Source organism: Myotis yumanensis, unplaced genomic scaffold, assembly GCF_028538775.1.
Source record: "Myotis yumanensis isolate MYYU_CA2020_CCGP unplaced genomic scaffold, mMyoYum1.0.hap1 SCAF_2, whole genome shotgun sequence".
Taxonomy (NCBI): Eukaryota; Metazoa; Chordata; class Mammalia; order Chiroptera; family Vespertilionidae; genus Myotis; species Myotis yumanensis.
Genome location: NW_027223753.1, coordinates 195,734,937 through 195,760,280, shown reverse-complemented (window position 1 = coordinate 195,760,280; position 25,344 = coordinate 195,734,937). Strand labels below are relative to the sequence as shown.

General features: G+C 40.4%; 1 protein-coding gene across 5 annotated transcripts in view; it reads right to left on the bottom strand.

Annotated features, from left to right (window-relative positions):
• VEPH1 (ventricular zone expressed PH domain containing 1) overlaps positions 1 to 25,344 on the bottom strand; it is a 196,746-nt gene that overhangs the window by 11,550 nt on the left and 159,852 nt on the right. For 4 of the 5 annotated variants that reach the window (XM_070406919.1, XM_070406924.1, XM_070406921.1 and 1 more), the window contains exon 12: positions 11,788 to 11,905. In XM_070406919.1, the coding sequence (XP_070263020.1) occupies positions 11,788 to 11,905 (118 nt within the window). Of the gene's footprint in view, positions 1 to 9,933; positions 9,976 to 11,787; positions 11,906 to 25,344 lie in introns of all 5 variants that reach the window. The other variant, XM_070406922.1, reaches the window with a different exon arrangement.

The following is a 25,344-nucleotide window of genomic DNA, read 5'->3' as shown; positions in this document are numbered from 1 at the left end:
TATTTATCTCTCAACCACCCAATCATCTTATGCATACTTTTGGGCACAAATAAGCTGTAAGGCACTGTGTTTGGATCTGAGGGGTAATAAAGCCCAGCTTAGCGGGAGCTTGAATTTATCATCTTGTGGAGATAAAGTATTTTACAAATTCTCCAGCTCAATATAGAGTCTGGTGAATGCCACTGGAGAAGTAAAAGCCAAGCATTATAGCACTTGGAGAAAGGAAATTCTACTTCTAGCTGTGAGGAGGTAACATGAGAGCCAGGCCCCTGCTGAGGAAGGGAGAAAGCATATTCTAGGAAGAGCGCAGAAAAGGACTGAGGTAACAAGAGGGATATGTGAGGGAAAGCACATGAAAAAGAACAAAAACACCTAAAGAAGCTGGAAGAATGAATGAACTCACAAGTAAGTCATAAAGCAGTTGTGTTGGGGCACAGTGATGAACTGCAGGCTGAGGATATGAGGGTGATTCATAATTCCTAGATGCAAGATCCAGGAAGAGACTGGGTATTAAATGGTCATGGGGAGGTCATACTGGGCTTTATTTAAAAGTTCTTCTGAAGCCCCATGAGGGAGGACCTTGCTTTTTCAAGGATGGAGGGACCCAAGACCTGTGAAGGTCCAGTCAGCACAGCTACCAGATGTTATCAGCTATGTTCCATGCAAGATCCTGGCAGGAGATAGATGGCACCTCAGGTTGGTAATTATGGTGAGTTAATAAAGGGACTATTTGCATAAATGTGGAAAATATAAAGGAAAAGCACCATGCTATTCTGGGCCCAGAACCTATGAGGAGGCATAATCAACAATCATTTGCCTAAAGAGGAAAAGGGAGAGGACAATTAGCACCCAGAGGCAGACCTGGGTGGAGGGTGCTCCCTGACAGGAGCTGTGGCCATGGGTGGAGGGCACAGTCAACCTGCAGTGACCAAGCAGAGAGGAAGCTGGGCCTCACTCTTCTCCTTCTCTCTCTTTCCTATTTTCAAAATTATTATTTTTAAATCCCCCCCCCGCCCCCGTCAGGACATGCTTTTATTTTATTCATTTATTTAAAATATGTTTTTATTGATTTGAGAGAGAGAGGAAGGCAGAGGGAGAGAGAAGCATCGATTAGGTGCCTCTTGCAGGCCCACAACCTGAGATCGAGCCCACAACCCAGGCATATACCCTGCCCAGGAATTGAACCAGTGATCTTTCAGTTCATGGGCCAATGCTCAACCAACTGAGCCACTCCAGCCGGGTTTTTTTCTCTTATCTCCTGCTGGTATCCCAAAAGCCAGAGATAAGGGGGACTGGAATAAACAGGAGAGGCATGTATTCTAAACTGGGGTGTAGGAAGCAGAAAAACCTCCTGCTTAAAATGTTGACTGAGCTGAACTATGCGGGACAAGTAGCAGTTTTGAACATAAAGGAAGGAAGGGTATTCTGGGGGCGGGAGGAATCATATGCAAAGGGTCAATGCTGAGAGAGGGGGCATCAAATGCATTTTAGGAATTATCACTCATTCTATGTGATGGAATTTGGTGGGACTTGAGAGCAAGGGATGAGGAGTGAGAATCAGGAGACCAATCCTCATGATCATTGGACATCATGCGAAGTGGAACCTAAAACTTTGTAGTGTAGCGTAATGAAAAATAATAATTTCTGTAGTTATACACGGAGTATAAGAATTCAAAAACTCAAGGTTTCTACCTTGTTCTAAGATTTCTTGCAATTCTGAATGTCTTTATCCAACTATAATTTATTGAAATATGGTTTGTTTTAATTCATGTTTAGTCCTTATTACAATAGATCTTATAGGGCTGCACCAAAAACACTTTTCTGGTAGAGGCCTCTAGTTTTAGTTCAGTTGAAGTCCAGAGTCTGCCACCTAACAGCTGACTGGTCCTGTGCAAGTTATTTAACTTCTTTGAGCTTTAGCCTCCTCCTCTCTAGAGTTGTCATGTTTAACAATAGGGCCACCATGAATGGCTGTGCAGGCTGTTCACTGCTGTAGAGCACACAGCGAAGGTGGTGAGTAGGGGCTGAAGTTCAGCCTGAATTTTGCAGTTGGAGCCATGTAACCGCAAGTGGACTTCAACCACCATCATTAAAGGCATATGAAAGCACCATAAAGGTGCTACTCTAATCATGATAATGATCAACATAAAATGATCATCCTCATCCTTTTATTATAATGATGAACAGTTAGGTTTTAAAAATACCATATCCTCATGATTCTTGGATAAAACCCATCTCTCTCCCTCCAATCTAGAATGTAAGGGAACATACATGGAAGTGTTAGGCATAGTGAGAGAATTCAGGGTGAGACAAGAACCCTTTCAAGGTTCAAGGACTGCAGGCTTTGAACTTAAGGTGTGACAGGCAATTCAAGGTCCCCAAAAGGAGATAAGCTCCTGTTTTTGAGTAATTGGTCCTTTTATTCACCAAGACTTCCATTTTCAAGCCAACCCAATAATGGATTGGGCTGCATTGGGAATGTTTTTCACTCCATCTGTGGTTCTCCCTTTTCCTCCAGATTTCCTGCTTGTTCTTATGACAGTAGATGGTGACCCCCACATAACTACTATTCACATTGCACACTGACTTCCAGACTCAGAAATTACTTCTCCTGTATATTTTCCAGTGTATGCAACTTTTGCTTGAAAGTATTGCATTGTGCATGAGTACCCCATAATTGACCTTGTCATGAATCTAATTTATGATATTTGAATTCTTAAATACTCTTTGCTGACAAAGATAAATACCTTCAGAAGAAGACATATTCTGAAAGAAAAGTTATAAATATCAAATACGTAATTTTTAAATAAAAATTGAGAGAAAATATGTCTTAACATCCCCCCCCCGCCCCCCGCGCCCCTGAAATCCCTGCTTCTGGGACTTACAACTCCTATATAGTCTGTGGGGAATTTCTTTGTATGTATTGAGAGTCTCAAATTTACTTTAATTTCCTTCCATGGTTTTACTGATTTGTGTGTGAGTGTGCCAGTTGTAATAAAGCCAACTATGATTGCAGAGAATATGCTTAAAGAGGGATAGAAGCATTATTAAATGAGGAGGTCATGGGAGCCACATTTAGAAGACTGAGCGTCTGTGGTTTTTGAAATCACTAAGGATCGTAGTGAATGGCATGTTTGTTATGAATATCCAGGCAGTGTTTTAGAGTGCCATACCTTGTCAGTAGTGAATAAATGAGGAAGCATAGATTTTGTAACATCCTACAAGATGCTTTGGGTCCAAAATACTACAGACAAACTCAATTTGAAAGCAGACCTTTGAGGGCACTTTTACATGTGATTGAATGGCTTCCTTTCTCGATCATTTCATGCCCATCAAAATGTAATATGCTTTCTTGGCTTCTCTATCAATCACTGAAATATTGATCTAAAAAGCCCCAGGACTACTATTTTGTAAGTCTGTAGAGCAATGGGTTCAAACTCTGTTCTGAGGGCCACCTACATTGGAATTAACTGCTGGCTTATTAAAAGGCACATTCCAAGGCACCACTCCAAACCTCCTGAATCACAATTTTTGGATACGGTGAGGGATCCACCCTTCTTACCAAGATCCCCAGGCAATTATACTGGAGCTTAGGAACTTCTAGGATATGATGGAAGCCTCATGATAAATCACAATAATTGATCATATAATATATAAAATAGTAAAACTGCAAAACCAATGGTGGTAATAAAATTGTTGTCCTAGTGGGTTTTGCTCAGTGGATAGAGCCTCAGCCTGGGGACTAAAGGGTCCAGGGTTCAATTCCCATCAAGGGATATGCTCAGGGTTGTGGGCTCGATCCCTAGTAGGGGGCATGCAGGAGGCAGCTGATCAATGACTCTCTCAACATTGGTGTTTCTATCTCTCTCTCCCTCTCCCTTCCTCTCTGAAATCAATAAAAATATATTTAAAAAATACTTGAAAAAAATTGTTATGGCCTTTGCATGAAATTAAAAAATAAGGTAGTAGAACAAGATCATACACATATTCTTGGCTTAAGTCAACAGAGTTACAGGGGAAAAAATGCTCAGAATCAATGTTTATGGGATTTGGCTTATTTACTGTGTCATCAGTGAAACAAAAATTCTAAAGTCACTTGCCAAGAAAGTAACCTTTTTAGTTTCAGTAGTTCTGAGCAGTAATCTTGGCCACCTCTGTGCTTTCACGAGAAGGTATGAAAGAAGATTGGCACACACTTACCAAGTAATGACTGATAGGGACCCATTGGAAAAGATCAGGAGTGGTGGAAATGAATGGAAATAATCGTTCAATCTTAGAATTGACCTTTGAATAAGAAAAGGCGGCACACACATTTCCCATGTTGGTCCCACGTTGTCATCCCATTGATATGATCTCATGGATAGGGATTATGGGCAACATCTGGCTTTAGGATTTTAGAAAGTTTAAAATGTTGAGTGCTTTCCCACATTGCCTGTGCATTATATAGCTTTCCTTACATGGAAAAACACAGATCTGACATACTGGCACCAGGTCTGTGATAAGGAGGGTCATTTTGTTTGGGTTGTACAAGTTGTTAGCCATTTTCCCACCTGCCTGTGCATTCTAAGGCATTGTCTATAATGTTTTTATGGAATTATTTAACACAAGTTCTATCTGTTGTGGTTGTGGCCTCAAACCATTTGGCAATAAATAGAAGTTTTACAATGTCTGCACTGGAAAGTTTATGTATGACATATACACCATCGCACTCTGTGTGTATTTGATTATATGCATATACCCACAATACCTTACTCTCCGTGAAATAAAATGATGTTATAATATCTTTGAAAATAACTTATTTCAGAAGATATTGTTTATACGAAGGATACATTTGACACACAAAGTACACCGGAAATGTCATCATATGAATATGATTTTTTTTATCTTGAAATGTATTACTGTGAATTCATAAATTTATATTTTGTTACCATTTGCATAAGAAAAATTTTCCTAAAAACTTTCTGAGAAGATACAAATTTTGGATATTCGCTTATTTGGTAAATATTTATTGTGCCAGGGATTGAGAATGGATGGATGAGGGGAGCTTCCTTCATAGAACTTACTATTTATTGGAGGAAATACATATTCATCAAACACTCACACGTTAAAAAGAATGAGATGGCAGCTGTAATAAGTGTTATGAGCAAAGGTCCTAGGTGCTTTGAGGATCTAGGTATTCGTTAGGGAGGTACCTGAGGGTTCCCCATGGCAGTGAATTTGAGTTGTAATGGGAAGGCTAAAATCTATGTTAATGAACGAGGCAAGGATGGGAGAATGAGCACTCTGGGCAGAAAAACAGCCCATACAAAAGCCTGATGTCAGGAAGAAGTGGGGTGTGTATGGGAAATGGAATGAAGGTCCTTCCCACCAGAGCAGAGAGGAACAGCGCATGGGGTAAGTTGAGGCTTGGAAAGACCATTGCATTTGAGGCTGTGAGGGGCATGTTATGGAGTTTGGTCTTCAAAATAAGAGCTGTGGGGAGTTATTGTAAGGTTTTGGGTAGGGGCTGGCACCATCAGCTTTTTGCTTTAAAGAAATCATTCTGTCTGAGTGTGGGAGGGAGATCAATAGGGTCCAGGTTAGCTCAGTTAGGAGGCTATTGCCTTTATTTTAGGTAAGAGGTGACAGCATCTTGCTCTAGGGCAGTGGTTCTCAACATTGGCTGCACATTAGAATCACCTGGGAATCTTTTTAAAATCCTGATTTCTGGGCCTCATCCTCCGGAAACTCTGTTTTTTGTTGTTGTTGTTGTTGTTATGGGGTGAGGCCACAACATTAGTAACAAAGAAACAGAATTTCCAGAGGATGAGGCCCAGAAATCAAGATTTTAAAAAGATTCCCAGGTGATTCTAATGTGCAGCCAAGGTTGAGAACCACTGCTCTGGGGTGTTAGAGAGAAGCAGACAGAGTTGAAAGAAATTAAGAAATGCACAATATTGGGTGATGGGTTGGAAGGGAGTGAGGGAGAGAACAGTGGGTTGCTGGCTGGTGCAACAGAATAAGTGATGTTGTGTTTACTAAGATAGGAAATTCTGGGAGAAAACCAAGTGGTTTTTAGGACAAGGTTGAGACAACCATAAGCTTTAATTTAATGAGCCAAGTTTGAGGTGCCTTTGAAGCAGTTGAGTAGGCCGTGGTAGATGTACATCTAGAGTTCAAGGGAGGCCTGGACTGCATATGCACAGTTGGGAGTTGTCTCATCGAAGTGGTTAGTAAGCTGCAGAATCTGCAGGATTGACTGGGGATAGCATGTATAGTGAGGAGGAGGGAGATGCTTTAACAGTGAATAGCTGGAGAGAGGAAGGCAGGCCTGGAAAGGAGGCTGAGAAGTGTCTACAGAGTCAGAGGGAGAGCAGAGGAGTGTGTCACAGAAGTTCAAGGAAGAAAATGTTTGAAGAAGGAGGAAATGGTCAACAGAGTTGAATGCTGCGACAAGGCAAGTAACACAAGGACTGAAACACATACAGTGCATGGGTGACTTGCAGGACTTTAATGGCCGTAGAGACAATGGCTCAGCAGCCAGACAGAGAGGGGTTGAGTCGAGAGGAGAAGGAGGCAAGGGTGTGCAGAGATTGAGCATTGGCAACTCATTTGGCTTTAATGAGGATGTGAGAGAGAGGCCGCAGGTGAAGAGAAAGGAGAGAGTAAGCCAGTTGAGTGTGTTTAAAGCCGAAGGAGGATTCAGTTGGTATGGAGTACTGATTAGAGAGAGAGAAATGATAATCAATACAATAGAGTTTCTGAGAAAGTGGGAAGATTTAACAGAGAGAGTAATGCCCAGAGAGGCATAAACCATGGGGAGAGGGGGAAAGGAAGAAGATTCCAGGATAACAACTTATCTCCGTTGAGAAATGTGTTTTTGTTTTGGCATAAAATAACTCAAAGGATCTTTAAACAACAGGCTGAGGTTTTACATAATCAATACATATTCAAGAGTCGCTAGCAGTATGTAGATGTGGAAATGTCCTACACAAGTACTGCGCTGGTTTGGGTGCTCTAACAACACTCAGCATATACGACAATTTCTGACATGTGGTAGGAGAGAAGGCATTCTAACACAAACCCAGCCATTGCATAAATCCAAAATGGTTTTCTTTTGTCACCTTTAAAGTTCCATGAACATTGACACTGAAATTAAACAGAAAAGTTCCAGGTGAATGGACTTACAAGGCAATTTGTGTCCTACAGTTGGATCCTCAGAAGTCACTTAGCCTATTTTCCCATTGGCGTCTGGAATGGAAGGTCACCTAGCTCACCCTGAAGGTGTCCAGCAAAGGATAGCCAGAGATATCCTTACAAAGGCTTTTCTTATTCTAATGTAATTTTGAAACCATCTCTACTTGCCATGTATATAACAGCACGCTCTTATAGAACAAATGTTGACATCAAGTTCTAAAGAGGAATCATGATAGCAGGTTGTCTGAAAAAAATCCTTTCATTTTCCTTTATAACCTAAGAAGACCTCCTATTGACCATTACATGCAGAATCTAAACATGTAATGACTCAGAGAGCAATCACACTGGGGAGCGCTCAGATTTGTGGAGGAAGACACAAGTGCCAAAAGGGAGCCGTCTTGCAGTCGTTTTTTGCAGGGCATAAGAGCACAGGCATCCCACATGTCTCAAGGAACATGAGTGAAAGTTATGACCTAGTTATCCCTCGTTCTTTTGAAAAATGTGCCTGAAAGAAAGCCAGACATGTTCCAGGACAGCCAGCTGACTAACTCCTACTGTTAACATGCACCAGCAATTCCAGGACAGGAGGTGACTGAGAAACAGATTTGCTTGGTTTTCCAGAAATAAGAGCTGTTCTGTTAAATCTACTTGCTCAATCTCCATCCTCCCGTTCGTGTGGAGTAAAGGGACTGGCAAGAAACACTACCAGGCAAGTCCCCCAGGACTCTTAAGTTATTTCAGTAATTTTCTAATCTACTCAGGACTTTTATAAACTGATTATCAGAAACTGAATCAGCAATTGGAGAGTTTGGACATAGTTTCTAATATAACCATTTCCCGCATGTAATCATGACTCACACATTATTGCACAAAGCCCCTGCTCTTCTTTAAGCAGAATAAGTTGGCGGGGAGGAAGCTCACTCGTTGGTCTTTCCATGATAAGGAATTTGAATAATCGTTCTTGGAATTTCCAATATTCCATGTCCTTAACTTGGATTTGGTCTAGAGGTGGAAATTTCAGGTTGAGGAATTAACCTAGATTTTAAAATTCTAGTTCTGCTTAGTAGCTGTGTTACCTTGGGAAAATTACTTAATGATGAAAAAATAAGAAAAAAAATGCATGTAAAGTTTAGCACAGAGTTAGCATGATAAATGCCAACAATTACAGCCACTTTTGGACCTTAACACTACTCTAGCGTTCAGTTTCCTCTTTTACCTGCATCTAATTGGATAAAAATATATTTTATTGACTAGCAGATATTAAACAGAGATATTTCTGTGTGTTGCTGGTAGAGTTGGTGGAGTGATGAGATTTTTACCTGAAGAGGGAATGTACTTAAGTGACCATGTAAGCTAGCTGATTGGCTGTCAATTTCTGGAGTCCCATAGTTCCATCTCCACACTATTAAGAATTATTTATATTTCATTATGTCTAATTGAACTTCTAATTGCCTTGTGTGTGTTCCTCATTTATGGAAATGCTGCAAATATTTTTTTTTTCAATACTGGAACAATACATCCTTGACAACAGTTACTGTATCATTTGTCAGTACCTTAAAAAACAAACCCAAATCTAGTTTCTTCAGCCTTTTGTCTTAGACTCCAATCCTACTTCTCTAGACCCTCCTTCCTGAGGCTGACTGAAACCCAGAGGAGTAACAGGACTCGACACAGAATGTCCAGCACTAGACCGAAAGGGAAGTGGACCCTTCGTGTTACATGAGGTGACTTCTCTCAAGGAGGAAACAAGCTTCAACCTCCATTGACCAGATCCCAGATGTACTGGGTGTGGAAGAGTGATGTATTTGGCATACTTAACACATAATTACAATCTTGAAACATCAGACTTTAATATTCAAGGCTTTGGCTTTGCCTTTCTAAATATTCATTCATTCTTTCATTCACTTACTCAACAAGTATTTATTGCATGCTAAAAATATACTAGGAAGTATGCTAGATTTTTCTGTGTCTTCTAGTCCTAACTGGATTATGTCTCCATTTGGAGCAAATGTATTGTACCTTATTCATTATTCAACACGTGGCCTATAGGAGGGATTCAACCAACTCAATAAACGTGCATTACATAAATGAAAAATGAGATGCAACTACTATGCCAGACATACATAACAAATCACAAAACATGTATTCCTATGTCTTGATCATCTTTAAACTTACAATTATAGCAGGATATGAATGCAAATATTATCTCCATGAATAATATATGTACCATCAGTATTTTGTTAGACCTTTCACTTAGATTAAATATATAATTTATATGCTTATATAAAAATAAGATAAGATCAACAACCATGTAAAATTTTCAGGGATTCAAGAGCTTTTGGTGAAAATTGAGTTTAAAATAGGACTTCTTTCCGACTCAAACCCCCTTTCATGTAGCAAAAGGAAATGAGCAAAGAAATCCAAGCACACTGAAGTTCTCAGGGCCAAACATTTTGATTCAATATGTTCTGCTATAAAATATTGGCCTTGTTTGAATTTTTATTGCTATATGTTCTCAGTCTATATTTAACTGTGAGAAACACAAATAAGAAAGAATGTGCAAAATAATTCTTTTCAAGTGCATGGCAGTGAATTTGAGAAAACATATATTAAAGGAACACTTTGTATTTTTAACTTTCCATCCCTTTCCCGAGGCCTCCCTGGGCCAGATACGATGAACTGTTTATTGAACTAAGAACCCAGCTCGCTTGGAATGAAAATTCTGAAGGGCTGCTCAGAACCATCTATGATACGCACCTTACTTCACCATGTTCTCAACATTTCTTTTAAACTCTTTTCCTAGGTGAAATTAGAAATGTTTACAATGGAGACATTCAATTCCCCAATTCCTCATTTGCTCAAATTAACTTTTTAAAAGTTGGGGTGTTCACTCTGGATCAGCTCAATCCTGACTAACCAGCCAACCATCTGCCTCACCAAGGCTGCGTCCTTATCTGCCAACCTCTTCCATCCACCCCTTTTCCATGGGGTAATACATTTTAATTGGTGCTTCTCTGCAATCCCCTCACATCTCCATCTGGCCAAATAAACACATTTTTTTTTCCTATTCAGCCTCAACATCTTGGCAGTTTGTAAGAGGATCAACTTGCCACACTGGGTAATCTCTAAGCTGCAAAAATTCTAAAATTAAAGGCACAGGTACAGGTGGTATAATCAATGGCTTTCTCGAGAATGGCTCATCTACAAAGTGGCTTTGTGCTCAACAGTGGTTTTGCTTTTTTCTTGATTTTTTAGAGAGAGATAGAAACATCGATGAGAGAGAAACACCAGTTGGCTGCCTCCTGTACACTCCCCACTGCAGATCGAGCCCACAACCTGGGCATGTGCCCTGACCAGGAATCGAACCAGCAACTTTTTGGTGCATGCATCAACATTCAACCACTGAGCCACAACGGCTGGGCTCAACAGTGTTTTTACACTGCTTCCTTGGTCTGCATCACAGTTTCTGAGCAGTGCTCATGTTGAGAACTGTGTCCTCTCCGAGGGCAAATCACTGATGACATATTCCAAGGCCAGCATCACTTTTGAACATTAACACCCAATTTCCACTGGTCAGGTTGGGACCAGTATAACCAGGGGACAGACGGGTGAAATGGTTAAGACTGTGGGCTCTGGCCCTAACCGGTTTGGCTCAGTGGCTAGAGCGTCGGCCTGCGGACTGAAGGGTCCCAGGTTCAATTCTGGTCAAGGGCATGTACCTTGGTTGAGGGCACATCCCCAGTGGGAGGTGTGCAGGAGGCAGCTGATCGATGTTCCTCTCTCATCGATGTTTCTAACTCTCTATCTCTCTCCCTTCCTCTCTGTGAAAAATCAATAAAATATATTTTTTTAAAAAAGACTGTGGGCTCTGGAGGCAGGTTGGAGTTCCTACCAAGTTGCTCCATGCCTCAGTTTCTCCATCAGTAAAAACAGAGATAATATTAGTACTAACTTCATAAGATTACTGTGAAGATTAAATGAAGTATCTGACATGTTTAACACAGAGCTTGGCTCATATTCACGAACAATCATTATTTTTAGGGCAGGGAAGTAGACTAAATCCTTGGGCAGCAGAAAGGAAGGGAAAGAATAACCAGTTATGAAGTTATTCCTCAAATGAGTCCTTTCTCTTTAAGTGTTTAACTTTTTTTCCCACAGTTTAATCGTAAAGCAAAGTGTAAGGGATTACTGGAAGATATCATGGTCTGTGTGCTCATTCATTCATTAAGTGCTCTCTCATTTTTTTTGAGGCTCTGGACAGAATGCTCCTTTTCCCTCGAACCCTCATGGTCATTGGTGTGGAAAGGAAGAATGGTTCCAGGGCGAAGTGGCCAGTACTGCTTTCTTGGCAGCTATACATATCAGGTATTGTTTCTCTTGCTCATTTCTGTTTTATGTGTCTCTCCCTTTCAGCAGCTCCTTTCCTCACTCTCACTTTGATGAGATGCCTTTCTCAGAACTAAGCAGTGGCCATCAGGCACACCTCTGTGCGTTATTACAACTAAGGATGTTTATGCAAGAAGAGGGCCAACTAGAACAGTGGGGTTCACAGGTCCCTGTCAATCCCCAGGGATACACATGATTTGGAGCAGTAAGGGGGGTGTCTCTCACCGGCTGCTTTTTCAGGGTTGTTGCACATGAAGCATTGCCATGCTCCCGCTGCTTCGCTGAAGCCAAACACGTCAAAGAACCTCACTTCTTCCAGATGGAGCTGTACCTGGTCCAGATCCTGTTTCAGGAACACAAAGCACAGGGAACATCAGCGGATCTGCCTGCTGCAGGGCATCCTGAAACGGGAAAGGGGGCCTTGGACGCAGGATGGCCAATGCTCAGTCTCAGTGCTAAGGATGAGGAGGGAGTGTTGAGAAGACACCTCTCCCCTCACTGTGGAAAAGAACAGCATCTCAAACTCTTCCGGGAGTGTTTTAAATACAGTGGGCACGGGCCCCAGGGCTGGGCACCAGGGTAAGTTGTGAGGGGTCAGAGCCTAAGGTACCCAGAATGTTATTGCATCTAGACACAGTGCCAGAATTTCTAAAAAGAAGGGATATCCAAGTGGCAGTGTGGTTAAAAGGAACACTATTGGGGGATTTGTCTTGTAGTTACCCTTGACATGAACTTGAGAATCAATTATCCCTATCAAAAAATTATTTTTATTAGGTTGGTTTGCAGGGGATTGGTGGAAAACATGAAGAAGGGCTTAATCCTTCAGCCCTTGGTCCCAGTATTGCTTTAGTTGTATGCTTTATCTTAAAAGTCTATGCAAATTTTACAATCTATTCCCTAATATGGCTTTATTGGTTTTAATGGGAAATAATGTCTTAAATTACATGTCAGTAAATTAGTTAACTTTTTCCCCTCCAAATGGTTGAGTAGAATTGACACACCAAGAAGACTGACCATGTTTTATGTGTCCTGTGGCATTGTGCCAGAGGAGAGAGTTTCCATTACACTGTGAATGGATGGAAAACGATTAGCCTAACCAAATTAAATAGCTCTACTGTCCTCCTGAGGCTCTGCTATTATGTAAATGACGTGTATCCTTTGCTACAGGACGGCCAGAACTGCACTCTTAAAAGGTTGCTTTCCTAAGAGAGAATTAATGTTCTTGCTAGCCTTGCACGTGCCCAGCCAACTTATGTGTTTATCCTCTGTTGAGCTGTGATTTTATTTCTTTTCCGCTGGCCCACACACTCTTTTAAAAAAAATGTTTATTGATTTTTAGAGCGAGAGAGGAAGGGAGAGGGGTAGAGGGGTAGATAGGAACATCAATGAGAAACATCATTGATGGGTTGCTTCCTGCACTCCCTACTGGAGATTGAGCCCACAACCTCAGAATGTGCCCGTACTGGGAATCAAACTGGTGACCTCTTGGTTCCTAGGTTGATGCTCAACCACTGAGCCACACCTGCCAGGCTGGCCCACATACTCTTCTCTCCTACCCATAGTAACATCTCCTAGTTTGTCTAAGAGCTGAGGGGTGAACTGCTTATGGTGGACCTAAAATAGAGGATGATCAAGTAGATACCCATATTTCTGCCAAAGAATATTGGTAACTACTTGATCATCCTCTATTTTAGGTCCACCATAAGGAGTTCACCCCTCAGCTCTTGGACACACTAGGTTTCCCAGGACAAATGGTTTCCCAGGTCTATATTTGTTAACAAGTGAGAAGTATGCTAGACTCTAAGCTCATTGAGGGTAGACATATATTTTTACCTTGTTCACAGTTGTATTCCCAGAGTCTAGTCCGACATCAGGAATGGATTAATGTTATTGGTTGGATTAATGTCATTGGTTTGCAGGCCCAGTGAAAAGTTTACAGATAGACTATACAAACAGTATAGTGAGAATTTTAAAAGGACTTCTTTTTAGAGGACATTCACACTCACTGGAACATAAACCCAACGAGGGCAGAGGTTTTGTCTGTTGAATTGGCTGTTGCAAACTCAGCACCTAAAAGTGCCTGTCACATAAGCAAGCATTACATAAATACATGTGGAATAATGAAAGGTATAAACTGGGACTAGAAATGAATACTTTTCAAACATCCTTTATTAAGATTATTACAGCTCATGTGCTTGGATTGGACGCTTTGGAGGCTCCACATGCTGAACACAGCATTTCAAGTTGCTAACATTTAATACCATATTTTAGGCATTCCATCAGGCACTGTATATACAGAATGTTGTTTCAACAAAAGTGACTTCAAATGTGTTTAATGAAAAAAAGGAGGCTTAAACATTATTTTCTTAAAACCATGTTCCCAAGATAAAGACTGAAGAAGCACCTGGGAGTTTTGTAGGTTTCAAAGGATGAAATCCATATTAAAATTTATGGAGGAAAAACAGATGTTCATAAATACCAGTTTCAAAACTGCTAAGTCTCTGAAGTCTGTACTTGGCCATTGGCATGCAAATCACTTCCCTATTTTCCCACACAATTAGAGTTCAATTTTTCATTCACCACAAACACTGTTAGCAAACAAAGTATTTAATACTTAAGGGTTCCTTTATTTTTCCTGTCCTGAGACCAGAAATGTCCCAGGTTGTTACCTATAAACCACATTTGTCTTGGTAAAGAGTTATTTAAGAAATTTAAGGCAGATGGCAAGCTCCATCCCAGTGTTCACGTTCTGAAGTCAAAAGCATGCAGTTACAGATCCTCCCTCTTCAGAGGACTTAGGTGTCATGCAGAGAGAACTAGTGAGGAAGAGAGACGGTTCTGTAAACTGTTGAAGTCGGCAGAACAGCCAACTTGAATGGAGAGATGGAGGAAATGCAAGCAATTCTAAATATTGGTGGAAATCAAAGCAAAATAAACCACAAAATAAGCAAACAAACCATCAGCCAGAGATACCTAAATGTTTGAAAATTTGATCTCTTAATAGCCTCGAGGTCATTATTTCTCTACTTAATCTTCTTTACCCTCCCGGGTCCTGTCGCTTCCCCAGGCATTGCCCAGGAATTTCTACACAACTTCCCTCTTTTTTCAAGACAAGAGAACTAAGACGGACTTGATTAGAGAATTGCAAACTTCCTTTAAGACAGCTAGGCTCCAGAAGAGTAATGAAAGTCATTCATATCTAAGTAGAGTCAGTCATTCTCTAAGTACTTCATTTCAATGGGATTGCAAAGGCCAGATTCTAGAGTGACACCCCTCCCCCTAATAATTGTGTTCATCCCTTTGGAGAGTCCCCTGCTCTTAAGAGTGGGAGGGACCTGTGACTTCTTCTAAACAAGAATATGGCAAAAGTGATAGGACATCAATCCTATGATTGTCATAATGTACACACACACACACACACACACACACACATACACCCCAACCTGTATTGCTAGATGCAAAGGGAGACCCTCCTCCTGGACTTGAAGAAGTAAACTGCCAAGTTGTGAATGACCCATGGACAGGGCCACATGGCAGGGAACTGTGGGTGGCCTTGCAGGACCTAAAGGTAGCCTTCAGCCAATCGCCAGTAAGAAATCCTGGCCTTCATTCCTACAAACCCCAGAAAATGGTTTCTGCCAGGAACCTGAGTGAGTCTGGAAGCAGATCCTCCCCATTTAAACCTCTAACTGAGAACACAGCCCAGACAATATCTTGTAGCCTTGTGAGACCTTGAGCAGAGTACCCAGCTAAGTCACAAGCAGACTCCTGACCCGAGGAAACTGTGAGATAACAGGTATGTGTTGTTTTAAGCTTCTAGGTTTGTGGTATTTGTTATGCAGCATTGAGGATCAATACTGAGATTGTGCCACGAAGAAGGGAAGGTCAACCCTGTTGGCCAATTCTCAATGAAAATAATGATTTTGCTTCGAGGGGACACATTCTTCCCAGAGCACTTCAAATCAGGCCTCAATAAAACCCGAAGAATTTTGAAGTCCAAATTATTTCTGCTGACTTAAAGAAAAATATATGTAACCATAGTGAGCATGCCATTAAGAAGGATTTTTCTAATAAACACCATCTAATTCAAGAGGGGTAAAAGCCCCTGGAGGGAAAATAATGTTTTTAACCAGTTTTAGAAGAAAATCATTAATGAGAGCAGGAATTTGGGAAACTACATAAAAAGTCCCGTGTGAAGCCTCCTCAGGGAAAAATCAGCCAGGCAGCATGGAAAGATGAGAGGATATTTACAACATTATTTTGATGACAGTGACAGCATGAGTCAGCGCTATGGATTCCATAAAAGTGCAAAGTGGCCGCTGGATGTTATAATGTGGTCTGTGTACTGTGAGAGGGCACTGAGAAGCAATTTTCCAAAAATCAGTGAAAGCATACATCTGGAAGGAGTTTAGATCCTGGCACATTTAAATTCTGTTCTAAAGTTATTTTTGCACAGATACAAACATAGGATTGCCTCATGTGCTCTGTGTGCCTGTGATTAATAGGATCAATTCTAGGCACATACTTTAAGTATGTGTTTAAGAAACATAAAGGAGAGGTTTTTTTTAGTATAAATAATCCCCAATATTTTCACATAAAGCAGGGGATTATGGCTATTTCCAGTGCACACATTCTAATTATTGGGAGTCCAGGGTGGGAAGTACATTTATTGAGGGAAGAAAATGAATGATTCATTTCTATATTATTCATCTTCATATTATTTATATTGTCCTACATTTTGTAGGCATAGTGTCTTATAAGAAACACTGTAGACTGAATGACTATACTAACAAAAGGACTCTAAAGAATATTTATTGCCTGACTGGCATGGCTCAGTGGTTGAGCATTGACCCATGAACCAGGAAGTCATGGTGCAATTCCTGATCAGAGCACATGCCTGGGTTGTGGGCTTGATCCCCAGCAGGGGGTGTGCAAGAGGCAACCAATCAATGATTCTTTTTCATCATTGATGTTTCTATCTCTCTCCCTCTCCCTTCCTCTCTGAAATCAATATAAATATATTTTTAAAAAAAGAATAGAAGGGAACTTTAAAACATATTTATGCTACAATTTAATTTTTAAATTTATTTCAATTTCTGAAAAATGGTACAATTGAATTCAATTCATAACACTTAGTCTTTACAGTAACTGGTGTCAGGAACCAAGGACAAATAGATGAAGGAGACACAGTCTTGTATTCTAAGGAAGTGAGAAAGCAATTCATTAGGTCCACACTTCTCCTCATGGAGGAAAATTGAAATATACCATTATTAGTATTTGGTTGTGATTGTTATTAAGCTTATTTTGGTATGAATCTTTTGGCCCTCAACTGGATTAAGGCTCTTTAGCAAGGAGACTGGCTTATTTTGTAGCTTCTGAAAATACTTAGCATAGCACTTTGCCAATAGTAGATGTTCAATAAATTTTTACTAATTGAGACACATAGAGTTTATCTCTAATTTATATGAAACATAGGATTTAGGGTTTCATTTTTTTATGTCTATTCAACTATGACCTTAAAGCTCTTTCAGAACACATTTCTTTTAAAAAATATATACTAGGATCTCCATGTGTATTATAGGAATCCATTATATTTAATTTTATGAAGCAAGTTTTTTAAAAATATATATTTTATTGATTTTTTACAGAGAGGAAGGGAAAGGGATAGAGAGTTAGAAACATCAATGAGAGAGAAACATCAATCAGCTGCCTCCTGCACACTCCCCACTGGGTATGTGCCCGCAACCAAGGTACGTGCCTGCAACCAAGGTACATGCCCTTGACTGGAATCGAACCTGGGACCCTTGAGTCCACAGGCCGATGCTCCATCCACTGAGCCAAACTGGTTAGGGCTGAAGCAAGTTTTTAGAATAAAATGTTAGTAATTGAAGAAGAATGTTTGTCTGACTTCATCATGATAGCATGTTGATTTCATGCTCTCAAGACTCTCAGCTTTTCCAGATCGCCAGTGCTCAGGAGTCCAGGGAAAGTTGTTAAAAACACCAGATACAGGTTCCACTCCTGCAAACCTAACCCTATATGCCTGTGTTCAGGCCGGGAACCTGCATTTCTAAACAAGCTCCCCCAGGTTTTCTGATATTCACCGACTGGGAAATTAATCCTACACCCTTGGGAACAGATGTGGGGCTGGCTGATCTGTCTCCATTAATTGGTATTTGTGGGATTTGTCAGCCCTCATGGGCTTGACTACAATAGGTTTCATATGACAACATATATAATCTGGTTGCAAGAGCAAAAATTCCATTCTTAAAAATCAGAGATGTTGTTATTCCAGATTGTGCAATATGGAAGGGAGAGGTGAAGTGTGAAAATTGAACTCGTTGCGCCTTTTCTGAAACTTGGCAGAAGGCTGGGCTGTGTGTGAGGGAGGGTGGGACAACAGGTGGGAGACAGACTCTCAGCAGAGGCAGCAAGGGTGCTGATCTGGAAGAACTCAGTGTGGTTCAGTATTGCACTGTCTCCCCTTTTCTATTCCAAACTAGTAAGATAACTCTAGGCACACACGAGTAGATGAGGTCAGTGTGGCAAGCTTCTTACTTTTACTGGAGATCACGACATAGACATGACTATCTTCCTATCCTTGGAGTCCCTGCATGTTGGGAAACACTGGGTTGTTTCTTGGCAAGTCCTGGCAATTCTGACTATGGGTCTGGCTCTGAGTGGCTGGACGAAGGCACTCATCTTTGTTTCATTCATTTCAGAGAGCAGTTCTAAAGAATGCTTTTATTTAAGAAACAACCAATGTGATAGATTATTTGACTTGGTTCAAAAAGTCAAATTTTCACACTCATCTAAGGATCATGAAAAAATAATCTCATCACAGAATATTGGCAGTAAACATGGCAAGAGTTTATATAAAGTTGTTTATAGAAAAGCAAATAAAAGCACATGAATTGATTAGAAAATAAAGGTGGCACATTGAGTAAAGTTGAATAAATGTATTTTATAAATACAATTAAAATATTTTAGCCCAGTAAATTCAGCAAAGCATTTTTTTAAAAAAATCAAAGTGGAAGCAAGGACAAAAGATTACCAGTTCTCAAAATGTTAAGAAAATGTTGATATTTCTATAGTGGTGACAGCAGTAAAATGTAATTACCAGGACTGTTGGCAGTGAAAGCCAGCACCCACAGGATCTCCTTTCACATTGGAAAGCAAAGAATTGCAGTGATTTTTTTTCTAATTGATGATGGCCACCTGCATTTAGCAACCATGTATTGAGCATCTAGTACAACTATGCACTACTGTGTGGTACTAGATCACAGGGTGCTCAGTGGAGGGGCTTTCTTTTTATAAAAAAATCCTCTCCTGAGGATATTTTTCCCCACTGATTTCTAGAGAGAGTAGAATGGAGGAAGGGGAGAGGGAGAGAGAGAGAGAGTGAGAGAGAGAGAGAGAGAGACATTGATGTGAGAGAGACACATTGGTTGCATCCTGCACATGCCCCTACTGGGCTAGGGAACCTGCAACTGAGGTCCGTGCTCTTGATGGGTATTGAATTGTCAACCCTTCGATCTGCAGGCCAACACCGGCCAGGGCTCTTTGTCTTCCTTTGAAAATCAGTTAGTGAGGTTCTGCTCCTCAGCTCTGGAGGCTATTCTGTTGGGGGCAAGGTCCCTCTCTTGTCTTATTTTTCCCCCTTTATCCCTGATACTGCTCTCATTCCCAGACTGCTCCTCCCATCTCCCCTTTAGATATGTTCTCACTCTTTTGAGTTTGATATGTGTCTTTGAACAGACATATACTCTTGAAAAATATGAGCAACATTTAGTGTATTTTTCATTTTCCCAAATGATGTTATGCCACAGACTGCATTTTATTTCTTGCTTGTTTCACTCAAGATCTCTACATGGTGTTGTAGGTGTATTTAGTTGCCTCTCCCGCTACAAAGTGATTTCACAGTGTGCATCCACCACCCACCACATTTTACCTAACCATTCCCCTAGTGATGGGCCCATGGGTGCTTCCACCTTTTCACTTACATGAACCATGCCAACAATGAATAACCTCATACCTGTCCCCTTGTGGATATGAGCAAGAATTTTTTTGTAATAATCATCCCAGAGTGGATCATAGGGAGCTATAAGGCTGTAGAGGAAATATTTTTATGTTTCTGCACAGTTTGGGTTTTCTGAACAAATTTTACTGAAATGTTGGACCTGGGCTAAGAGAACAAGCTTTCAAAGTTAATTTATGACTGATTAGAAGTGAGAGACCATCTTGAGAGATTTCTCTTCCCAGAGTATGAGTTTACCTTTCAGGGTGGGGCTGAGACCCAGGTTTGGAGACATCCCTGGTTGTCAAGCTGGAGACAATCGTCTTACTCTCTTCTTGGGAAGATTTAGGTGCATCCAAAAGGGTCACAGTAGGAAACCAGTATCTTTCCCAAGGAGCAAAGATCTTTCTTCCCTTCTCCCAGAAGAGTGGGAACAGCTGTCCATCCCTTATTTAAACACCCCAGATTCATATTTTCAGGGTTCCCTAACTACAGTATAGGCCCTAGAATGTGTAGGATGATATTTGGTTCTCCTAGTGTTGTCCTAGGCAACGGAGGCAAAGGGAAATCAGTGAGGTGATTTGCTGTAAATGATAATAATGATCTGCTTTGCTCCAGAAGCCTTGTTTGCATGAGACATTAAAAATGCAACATTATGCATATCCTTAACTTCACTAGGTTCTGATAAATTGCTTTCCAAAATGGCTGTCCAATTTACATTCCCACCAGCACAGCATGAAGAATTTCTTTTCCACATCATAATGAAAGGGCTTTCTCGGCTTTGAAGTTTCTGGGAGAATTTCCATCCAACAACCCTTTCCCATGTCTGGAACAGGCCATCTTTTTGGTGACCACAGACGTATTTGTCTGATTGCATTAGGGGCTTGCAGCAGTCTCCAGTGACTTCTTAAAGCATTGCTTCTTAAACCATGAGAAAAATCAACCACCCTTCTGTAGCAATTGTTGCATTTCTCTCCATTTTTATTGCCTTTTGCTATCATAAGAAGTATTCCAGGTCCTGGGAATCAAATCACCCTTTTCAGGTACAATTATTTTAATACACTAGTACATGCCAACATTTGGCCACGGTCTAGTTTTACTTTAAGAACTATTCTTTTATTGATGTGTTTACTACTTGGAGCAGTTACAGAGGGGATCAAACTACCATGACTTTACCATGGACTTAAAGAGAAGGCATTGCTTTGCATGCTGTGGGAACTTCAAAAGTCTCACTTAGTCATTCAACAGATAGAGCATAACCCTAAGCATTGGTGAAGTAATAGTGATCAAGGCAGACATAGTAAGTTGAACTACCCCTTAATAGAGAAATGGATAAAGTGAACTATGGGCTATTTACGCAATGGAAAATTTAATAGATGCTAAAATGAATAAGCTAACTCTACATGTATGAACAGATATATTTTTAAAAGATAATCTTAAGTTCAGAAAGCACATTGCAAAAGATACACAAAATGTAATAACACACATGTAAAACCCCAAAACACTCAGGGAACTAATACCAACCTCAGGAGCGTATTCACAACATCTTCTTTCTGTTTGTAAAGAGAAATATTTGAAGTAAATATGGAAGAAAGATAAGCACCTCTTCTATCTTGTGGTGGGAATGGGTATCATCTGTCTTTACTTTTCTGAATTTGTCAACTATTTCTGAATTTAATAAAAATAAAAGTGAGTTAGAGAACACAGTGCAGTGAAGCAAGGAGACTGGCAGGGGTTAGAATCTGTGAGGAATAAAGATTCTGCGTGTGTTGGGGTGTTCCTTACACACGCCCCCTTGTGGAGGAGATCTTTATTTTGCCTTGGGGGGGGGAAGGTCATTAAAGGATCTTGTCTTTCTCCTGATTTTTGCATTTATTCCTATTGGGGGGAGGGGAAGTGCCATATTAAGGCCTCCTTTAATCTAGATCTCCAAGCTGGGAGATAGATAAGCATGAAATGTCAAGTGTTTGGGATACGTTCTATTGTTTTGTTTTAGAAAACAAACCAGTCCTACAGTCGGCTGACATCACATTCTATCCTAGGGAAGTGCTGTAGAATGGGTTAAACAACAGAAGTAACACTTAAGAATAAGATTATTTTTCCCCCCTACAGGGTGGTATGGAGTAAAGAAGGTAGGTTTCAGAGCCAGAAGATCTGAGTTTGCACCCTGCCACCATCATTCACTAGAGTTCTTGGGAAACATCTTAATTTCTCAGTGTTTTCAATGCACTGCTCAATCTGTAAAATGACAGTGATTCCTAAGCTGTCTCCTTCAGCGAGTTTTTGCCCCAAATCAATTCCTGGGTAATTACAGTAACTGTAAAGAAATAATAAAAAACAGTGATAATGATGATGATTTGACCAAAGCAAACTAAGAAGCTCCTTTTTATGCATACAAAATATACTGGGGTTTTTTTTTGTTTCCTAGCTAGAGAAATATATGTAAATCTTTCTGAAATGAATGACTTGTTTAAGGAACATTGATGTTAGGTGCCCGAGAAACATATTTCATTTTCTAAAAGCAAGTGACATACTTATCTGTCTGTTTTTGTTAGTGTGTTGTCAAACCTAGGGGTATGGAATGTAATGAGATGCAAACATAACAAGATGTAATGCAACGTGAACATTTGAAAGGGGAATAATGACATGTGCATGTCTGATGGGGCCCTAATGAGATGTACAAATAGAAATGCACATAGAAATGTGCATGGGTAATGGTGTAATGAGATGCATAAATGGATGGGTGTAATGGTACAGGCATTTAAGGGGATGTAATGCGATTTATAAATGGAAGCATTAAATGGGGAGGGTGGAAAGGGCAGGTTGTGATAAGAAGGAGAGAGAAAGAATGCAGTGCTATGCATGAATGGAGGAGCTAATAATATGTGCATGATGAGGATGTAATGAGATAAAAATGGAGTGGCATAATGAGGTTCACAGATGGAAGGATGTAATGAGCTGTGCAGAAAGGAGGGAATAATGAGAAGCATAAAAGGAAGGATTTAATACTCTGCATAAAGAAATGGACATAAAAAGATGTGAGGACTGAAAGGAGGAGCAGCAAAAAAGGGACATTGGTGGAGGGATGGGGAATAACAAGGTGGGCAAATGGAGGACTCTAATGAGATGCTGAAATTAAAGCGTGCAATGATGTGTGCCCATTTAGGGAATAATTAGACACACACATAGGATTATAATGAGGTACCTGGGCTCTGATCAGACATGGGCCATAGCATTCAGTTCTTAAAAAGAAAGTGAAAATGGAAAACAATTCAGAGCAGAGCCACAGAGATACCTAAATTGCTACAGACCCAGAAAAGAGAAAACTAAGCAGGTGATTGAACCATAGCCTAGGAATTTAGGAAGTAATGCTTGTATAGGCACTGTTTGGGGTATTTACTCTGTGCCAGGTCCTCTGCTGGGTGTTTAATTAAATGTATCATCTCATTTCCCCTTCCTAGTAACCCTATGAGGCAGATGGATTAGTTCCTGGATTATAGATGAAGACTGAGCTACAGAGAGGTCAACCAACTTATTCAGATGACCAGAGCATGTCCGTGGTGGAGATATGAACCAAGCCAAGCCAACTGGATGCCAGTTACCTTTGTCTTCCTCTGGTGCTTCTGTAAAAGCAGTCTGTCACACCTCCTGCCTCAGAGTCACCTGGATCACTTGTCAAAGATGCAGGGTCCCAGGCTCACCCCAGTGAGTACCATTTGCAAGTTCCACAGAGGCCCTGGAAACTTGCATTTGAATAAGCTCTCCAGGGCGTTCTGCATGCACTAAGGTCTGGGCACTATTTAGTGAGACCAGCACTAGAGCGGGGGATATTCTAATGCTTCCCATTAGCTCTGGGAAAAGATTGTGAAGAAAGGGACATACATTCAGCATGAGCAACGTGGGCTGGCTGCAGGGACACTGTAGCAGGAACTGTCAGGCCCTGGGTGAGGCATCAAGTGAGTCTGTATTTGACAGGGGACTTAAAAAAAGTCCCCTTCCCTTCAGATTGGTCTTCAATAGGAGCCCCAAATTATATTGAAAATAGTATAAAATGCAAAAATGTATTGAAAATAATTAGAGTCTAGGAAATGTTTGTTTGCTGAATTAAAAAAAAAAAAGAGATCACTCCATCGGCTTGCAAGGACTTTGAAGAGGATAACGTGTTCTTAAAACCCAAAGTCGGCTAATCTACATGCAACTTTCAGGGTTCTAAAAAAAGCAGATAGTGCCACTATTCTCCTTCTTGATATGTCTAGTATTGGGATATTTAAATTGCTATGATTTTTTAGCTTAAAACCCTGGAATTTATATTTTGAAATGGGTGTTAATTTTGAATGACTACTCACATACTAGTGACACAGCCTCTGCTCAAAACATTTTTAGAAGTTTCTCTTGGGATGTTTTTAGAGTATATTCATGAAGTGATCCCTTTTTATAATACACCTGGGCCTGAATAAATTTTTGGCTGTTGTGAAAATAAAGCTCATTCTCAAGAGATGGAGCCTTTGTCATTCATTTTGTTTGGGGGGGGGCAGTTTTTGCAGAGGCAGTGCAATATTAGTTACCATTTACTGAACACTTACTATGTGCCAGTCACTGTTCCAAGAATTTTACATGTATTTTATCTTCTAAATCTCACCAAATCTCTGTGAAATGGGTACTAGTATTTTCTGTACATGGCAGGTAGAGAAGATGAGATGCAGAGGACTTAAATAAAAGAACTGGTAAGTGGTAGAATCAGGATTTGAACCAAGACCCCGAGCTTTTAACTGCCACACTTTCACCTTGCTTGAAAAGAGGTGCTGTTTATTCTAATAGTTCAGTGCCCAGTGTTTGTAAGTAGTCTCACACTATTCATAATCATGTCAACGGAAAAAGAAAAAAATTTTCCTCGTGCATTGATTATTTAAGAAAAGAACCTAAACCACTATTGGATTAGCAGACATTTCAGAGGAACTGCATACCTCTGTTCCCCCAGGAATAGAGTTATTTTGTTAACCATTTTCTAAAGTCTTTCTTTTTTTTTTCAGTTTCCCTGACTGATGCAGAACATCTGGCTGACTGTGAAGGAATGTTCACTTCAGTAGTAAAATTGATGTGCTTCGTTATAGGACAGTCTGGCTCGTGTAACCTGAAGGAGGTACAATACAATATGTGTGATACACCAAGAGTTAAATAAGTCAAGAAAATATTTCTTATGCCAATTTTAATTTCTTTTAAAAAGCTTATGTGAAAAGAAGTATAGTGTATGTGGAGAGTGGTGTATATCAATTAGCCAAGTATAAGGGTAATAACTTTCTAATTTTTCAATAGTGAATGGGACTGTCACTTACATTCAATGTGATTACAAAATCATATGCAATCACTTAATGAGTTGTGTGTAAGGAATTGTTTAAATGAGGGGTCCTATAGATTGTTATAATGGATAGTTCTTAAGGGGAAAAATGAATTCAAATGGAGGTAGGGAGAGTATTTGGGGAGGCAAAGTTTGGAATTTGGCTGGACTTTTACACTCAGTGGTCCCAATTCATCAATAAAAGTCGTGCTTGTAAAAGTCTCCAGAAGACGTGTCAGTTCTCAGGGTCTCTTCACCTTCGAGCCTCTCCTCTTACGTTAATCACATTAATCCCAGAGGAACATTTACGAGGCTTCGGTGCAGGAGTGCGAGTCCACTGGTAGTACATAAGCTGTGATAAAAATTCATCTCACGCTTAAGCTAATACTCTCCCGGTGCCACCTAGCACTGCACGCCGTACGCACAGAGC